This window comes from Primulina eburnea, chromosome 1 (assembly GCF_022965805.1).
Source record: "Primulina eburnea isolate SZY01 chromosome 1, ASM2296580v1, whole genome shotgun sequence".
Lineage (NCBI taxonomy): Eukaryota > Viridiplantae > Streptophyta > Magnoliopsida > Lamiales > Gesneriaceae > Primulina > Primulina eburnea.
The window spans coordinates 60269553-60276332 of record NC_133101.1 but is presented as its reverse complement, the minus strand read 5'-3'; the positions used below and the strand labels follow the sequence as shown (position 1 = coordinate 60276332).

The window sequence follows — 6780 nt, the reverse complement described above, 5'->3', positions numbered from 1 at the left end:
CATATGTATGTATTTATGCTCTCAAGTACTCGTGATTTTGTTTAATATTTTATTCAATTGTGCCCAATATTTCTTCATTAACGTCAAAACTTTTGTTCCCCTCATCTCTCAAGGGTCATCCCCATCCCCAGTAGTTTCCACAGAACACACATTACCCAAGTATACGAGCGTCATCCAGTAACTCCCTTCCTAGAGCTACCAGTGGGCGGGCTGGAGCTAATTCCTTCTGCGCATACCCGAATCGAGGACTCCTGTTTGGAAAAGATTTTCTCAACACTCAGGTGAGCATGATCAAATCCTTTCAGAGGATACAAAGGAACCCAAGAACTTGCTTCAACTATATATCTGCCCGTGTTCAGGTATTGAGATGTAATAATCATTTGAGTGAGCCTTCACGGCGATTGAGCTATACAAAATCTAGTATTTCTGACAGAGAGATGGAACTCTAAAAAGAGTTAACGCGCCGAGCATTCCATAATCATATGAAGGAATGCGATAAGGCGCAACATATCCTAGAGCTATGAATTAATGGAACTAAGATGTTACAGAAATATCCTTTATTATCTCTTAATGTATGAGTTAATGAGCTATTCTTCTATGGTTCTTAATGGTCTATTAATGGCTTCAACGAGGTTCGCATTGGTGATAATGAAATTGTTTAAATGATCTCCATGTTCTAGTGCACCAAATGTCATCAAGAAAATTCAGATATTTCTTTCCATGGATTAATGAATACATATTGTCTTCCAGGTATTTTTCTCCCTCTCATGCTTGCTAAGGTCTATTTCTTTCTCTATGACAAATAAAAACTTTTTAAGTTTTGGATCCTACTAGACTTGCACATCAACAAAACATTCAAATTTATTTTCATGTCTTTTTAGCAACTGTCGTTTGTCCCGTACTTGACAGGCAAACTAGTTAATCTAATATCACATACTGTGCTAGTGCTCCACGATTCCAACTCTAGTTTCTCAAGAATTTATCAGCACGTCCGAACGATTTCCTGCTATCCCAAGTGTCTTTAGAGTCAATATCATCATTGATTCTAATTACTCCACTATGAACCCCTGAGACTTTGATACTCTTGACCCTTTTCTTGATTTTCTTTCAGCCTTCATGATGAAATCATCGGCAGAGCGGGAGAACAAGATCTTGAAGACCAAGTCAGCCACTTGGTGATTGAAATATATCATGTGTCGTGTTTGATTGTATTTTATATCAGGTTCGACTCGCAAAATTTGTGGAGAAAAGTTAGCAATAATTTTTAAAAGATTTAAATTGTGTTGAGTAGTATGCTCTTTAATAAGATCCTGATTTGTGAATGAAGAACTTGGTGATATTTACGTTTGATTATAAATCGAAATCTTGAGGATCTTCATGAATTGAATGGTGAAGTCCTTTCTGAAGGTATTAAAACATTTCATCAAACAGAAATTAATAGTGCAATAAGAATGTTTCAATTTCTTTTCTAAACACATGTAAACAATGGCTTATCAATTTTCCATTGTTTAATAGAAAAGGCTGAAAAATCATGTATTAAAACAATATCTGTGTCAATGTTTAACTAAACTCTGTTTTCTTATCTAATCCTGAAGGCACAATTAATAGAAATGGTAAATTGCCATTGCCAAGTTATGCTAAAAGCTAAAAAGGGAATTTATAAAGTACTTCAATTAATTGTTATTGTTGTAATGTATGGTTTGATGAATGAAATTTACTTCACTTTTTTTAAAACCATATTAGAAATGGTGTTTTTTAAGAGTGATTTTTTAAATTGTATTAATATAATTTTATAATATTTGAATATCAACTGTTTCAAATTTTGTATTAATATATACTTTTTGAATACCTGAATATGTTTAGAAAAGATTTATATTAATAAAGTCATTCTAGTTTTATACTCAAAATCTCATCTTTTGTACCGGATATAAAACAGTTAGTACTCATATATCATATATTAATATATGATACTCACGGGAAATTTAGGGTCCGATTCCAGCAAGTGTCACTAGTCTAGACGTAACTTTTGAATTTGGCTTGAGCCTGAAATCACAAAGAAGACCGTTAGAAAGAGGTCGGATGGTGTCCGGTGTAGCCCCTCCGACATATTCAGGTATTCAAACTAGAATGACTTTATTAATATAAATCCGTTATTGGGATGAGCCAGGGGTCTAAAATCTGGTTTAGGCCTGATCTTAGTGGGCTCATCCATGAGGTATCAATATCATATTTTAAATGTTTTGTACATATTTTCATCCGAAAAGATATGTGTCATTACTCATTAATATCAATGTTTATTATAAATTTCTGAATACTCAAAAATCATATATTAATACTTGTTATGAAGCAATCTATATTGAATTATCATATATTAATATTATATTTTTAATATTTTATACCGATTTTTAAAAGAAAAGACTTAAGAGTTCAAACACGTTTTTTCTGATACGAATACTATTTTTTTTTGTTTGATTTTGAAATATTTTGAGCAATTTACCGTGGGAATAAGATGTTGACAATTTGGCTTTATTAGTTAGAGATATTAAAATATTTAAATAATATGGTTGCTTATCATTAAAAATACATAAAAATAATCAAAACATGGTCGCTGGTATTTGGTGGCACGATAACATAATATTTGTATGTCGGGACACATTTTTCTTTGTTTGACTTCTGAGTAACAAGTCGCTGGACAATATTTCCAAATGACACACCGGATTTTTGAAGGAATTTATAATTCGTTTCAGCGATTGGAAATTAACTCTTTTCACTGGAAGGTCGGCCAAGCTTAGCTTTTCTTGGCTGCTTGTAGCTCGTGTATTGTCTGACGCTTACACCTCTGTTCCAACTTCCAAGCCAGCAGAGAAGCAAGGTTCAAATAGGTTTAGTTCAGGAAAATAGACCGACAATGTGAATTCGTACATATATCATGTTGGACTCCAAAGAAGATCCGGGAGAAAATATTCATTTCACCGACTTAATTATAAGATTAATTGAAAAAACTTTCATTCGTATTTTTTCTTTAAAAAAAATATACGTAGGACCAACATTTATCATTTTACCAAAATTTATAACTAACGGTAATAATGTAAGTATAATATTTTAAACCACATAGTAGCCTAACTATCACAATTCACATGTGTACCACTCTCTTAGTAGAAACAATTATTGCAACTCAACACCACATCGTTTGTCGTGAAAATATAAGTAGAATCAATATTGTAATAAAAAAATTGTAACTGACGATAATTATACTTTGCATGGATATATTAAAAAGTAAACAAATATAATTTTGATACACTAATTTTAAATTTTAGGTCATTTTGATCCAATCGTTGATAAAGTGTTGAATTCAATGTCAGCAATTTCTGGTGTTGCATCAGCAATTTCTAACGTTAATTCAATATTTTCTAGTATCATGCCTGCACTAAGACGACGAAATATGACTTAAATCATATTTCTGACTCCACTATTCTGTATTAGAGTTACAACATTGGGCAGCACAATCATCATACCTTTTGTCTCCTGTTAATTTCTAGTATGTCTTAAACTACCCAGCCCAGCTCCTTAATTAAATGGTACAAAATAACATGTTCGCGTACACACTTTATTTATTACTCAGTCAAAGCTCTTGATCCCATGCACGTGCAACTACCATTCCTTTATGTGCTAACCATTTTCAAAAAATTGAAATCCATTTCATGCAGGTCTTTTCAATAGAGGCAGGCCATTGAGAATATATAATATAAATATAATATATATCCGTCGGTGTATTTTTGACTGAATGAGATTTATATTTTGGGATATTTTATATGAAACGCCATTTTTTAGATCCATTAATTAATTAGATTGTGAGAATTCCCATCTAATTCAACCTAGTTCGTTTGCTGGAAGAGAACTATGAAATATTCTGTAGCCAACAAGGAGTACTTGGTAAATTGTGTAAGGGTTTGTTAAAGTTAACTCTCGAACTTAAAATCTCGTGTCACGTATAGAAATTAATATTAGATTAACTATAAGTTATTATCGACGTAATTTGGGATTTCTAACCACTAATGTTTTGATTTATACATCATCATCATCATCATGATTAAAATAATGTCAAAAATTAATGTACTGTGGAATAAGAAAAAAAATTAGAGCAAAACATAAACTAATTATGGATACATCTAGCTAGTCTTCCAAGGCGGTAACATGAATACAATAAAATAAATGTACCTCTACAAAGTCAACTTACACCCATTCTTCGAAGAAACTTCAGCGAAAGAAATTAGAATCTTTCAACAGAACAAATTATAGCAAATATTAGAAAACTGGCTATCTATGTGCCAAGATTTTGGTACAAAAGAAGATTTGGTTTATTCCAATGATTCCATATGTGATCTTGAAACCAAATATGTATTTTAATTTGCACAAACCATATATCTATGAGGCCGATTGATTTATCCAATGATTTCTAATCAAAGTAAGGTACATGATTGTTGGAAATGTTTCTGTAGCTAGCAGTGTTAGTTGGAGAGGTGTACAAAGACGGAGCCGAAGAAGACGAGGAAATGGCAACTGACGGAGGTGGTGGTGGGGTTGGAGCTGGTGGAGAAAGGGTTGGAGTTGTCGGAGCTTGTGGCAGCTCAGCCAGGGAAACAGCCAAAGCGGCGGCATGATCATTAGATGCATTGATGATGTTATTTGCAGCTTCTCTATATTTGTATGTTATTATCTCAGCCCTGACAGCATTAAGTTGAGCTTGTAAATTTTGAACCTGATGTTGCAGTGCTGAAATCTCACCCATGCATCCATAAACCGGATCTCTAAGCCTCACATTGGCTTCATAAACTAAGCAGTTTGCAGCATCGGCTCTTTCCGACTCGGGCACCTCCTAATCATGAGTTAAACAAGAAGAATTAAACATATATATCATTAAAAAAAACATAATACCTAGATCTCTGAGGTTTCTAGGCCATTCTTGATCGATATAAAACCATATTTTTCAACTATAAATTCTTAAAGCATCCAATCAATCGTTGCGACCGGTATTTAATGATTCAAATAAGTTAAAAAGATTTCAGAACAGTATTTGATTAGTTAACCTAATTTGAAGGAACATATATCTGATGTGGGAGTTGATTAAAAAGTGAATATTAATTAATATTACCATGAGCATCTTGGAAACGTTACTTGCTCCAAAAACTTTGTGAACAGCAGCAAATTTCTGGGGTTCATGCGGGGAAAAATAAGGAGAAAATGGGCATTCTTCTGCGCATCTTCTTCGCAAAAGCTTACAAGCCGCGCATGGAGTTACTGTGTTTAGCATCGTCTGTCTGTTTCCCATCACTGAACAACCATTACTCTCCGTCTTCAACTTCTTGCCAATCTCTTCTAACCCTTCCACCCTAATCAAACAATAAAAATGAAGTCAACAATGGAGCGAATTAAAGAGTTCCATGGACGCAAAACCTGGGGTTTCTGGCTTTTTAAGAGATGAAATCAAAAGGATTTACCTTTCTCTGGACATTCAAGTAAAATCACTGTTGCTGATCAAGAAATCTTCAAATCAACTAAGACTCAAGGAAAAGAGAGAGAGGAAGCACGAATGGGGAACAATGGAGGAGCGCTTAAAAGAAGGGGGTTTGGATTCTTATTATTATTTAGGGAAAAATAGGTCAATGTTCTTGGTAAGAAATTTTTAAGGGTTTCCACTAATAAAACATTTACCAAAATACTACTACATAAGAGATTAATCTCATATTTAATAATCATAATATTCTTGCTTATTTTTAATTATATAAAAAAGTTTCATATTATGAATAATTAGAGAAAATATTAAATGGAATATGTAGATGTGAAGAAAACTACAAATACATCGTATAAGTTCACTTATTTTTGGTTTATGGTCTTCTAATCAATTTGTCGAAAATTTGATTTTCGTCCAATAAATTTTGGCAAAAATTTGTGTGAGACAATATCACGGGTCGTATTTCGTGAGATAGATATCTTATTTGGGTCATCTATGAAAAAGTATTACTTTTTATGCTAAGAGTATTATTTTTTATTGTAAATATCGGTAGCGTTGACTCGTCTCACATATAAAAATTCGTGAGATCGTCTCACAAGATACATACTCATAATTTTTTTTTTCACTATTAGTCATTCTCATCGTGATACTGGCATATGAACACCATATTAATTAATCGATTTGATGTATTTCCAACACATCCCTCGCATTAGTACATGATAACATTAATTATACTATCCAATTTATAAAACACCTAAGACTATATTTCTTAATTAATGATATACGAATTCACCTAAACCATTATTGTAGATGATAGTGTAGCATTGCAAGCCAACAAGCTAATGTACTCCCAGTTGAATTTTGGTTAAAATTGTTTATATATATAATTTTGTTATGTTGTTCATTAATCGTGCTTATCTCTGTATTCATCTTTGAGTCGACACTCATATATTTTGATGCGATCCAGGTGAAATGGATGAGCCGCGTCGGGTGCTCTACCGGATCTGCTATCAATATAATGAGGGAAATAAGAGCAAAACATCTGGATCAAAAGATTTTCTCCTGGACAGCTGGAAAGATCTGCAAATACGAAGATAACCACGTGAATGAGCGCCTGAAGGACTCAAGCAAGAAACCAATGTAACCAGGTGATGGTTGTGATATTGGTGTAGACAATAAATGAGTAGTAAATGTGTGTATTTAATATCTGAATAGAGAGAACCTGTTATTTATAGTAGAGGATGTAATGATGATATCGTTTTTTGTGT

At 33.0% G+C, this 6780-nt stretch overlaps 1 protein-coding gene across 1 annotated transcript; it reads right to left on the bottom strand.

Moving 5' to 3' along the window:
• Positions 1 to 4148: 4148 nt before the first annotated feature.
• On the bottom strand, positions 4149 to 5638 carry LOC140836143 (LOB domain-containing protein 15-like). The gene is made up of 3 exons (XM_073201556.1): positions 5499 to 5638; positions 5153 to 5390; positions 4149 to 4876 (listed from the first exon to the last, which is right to left on the bottom strand). Exons 1-3 carry the CDS (start codon positions 5510 to 5512, stop codon positions 4457 to 4459), a joined length of 672 nt encoding a protein of 223 aa, XP_073057657.1. The 5' UTR covers positions 5513 to 5638; the 3' UTR covers positions 4149 to 4456.
• Between the last annotated feature and the right edge of the window lie 1142 nt (positions 5639 to 6780).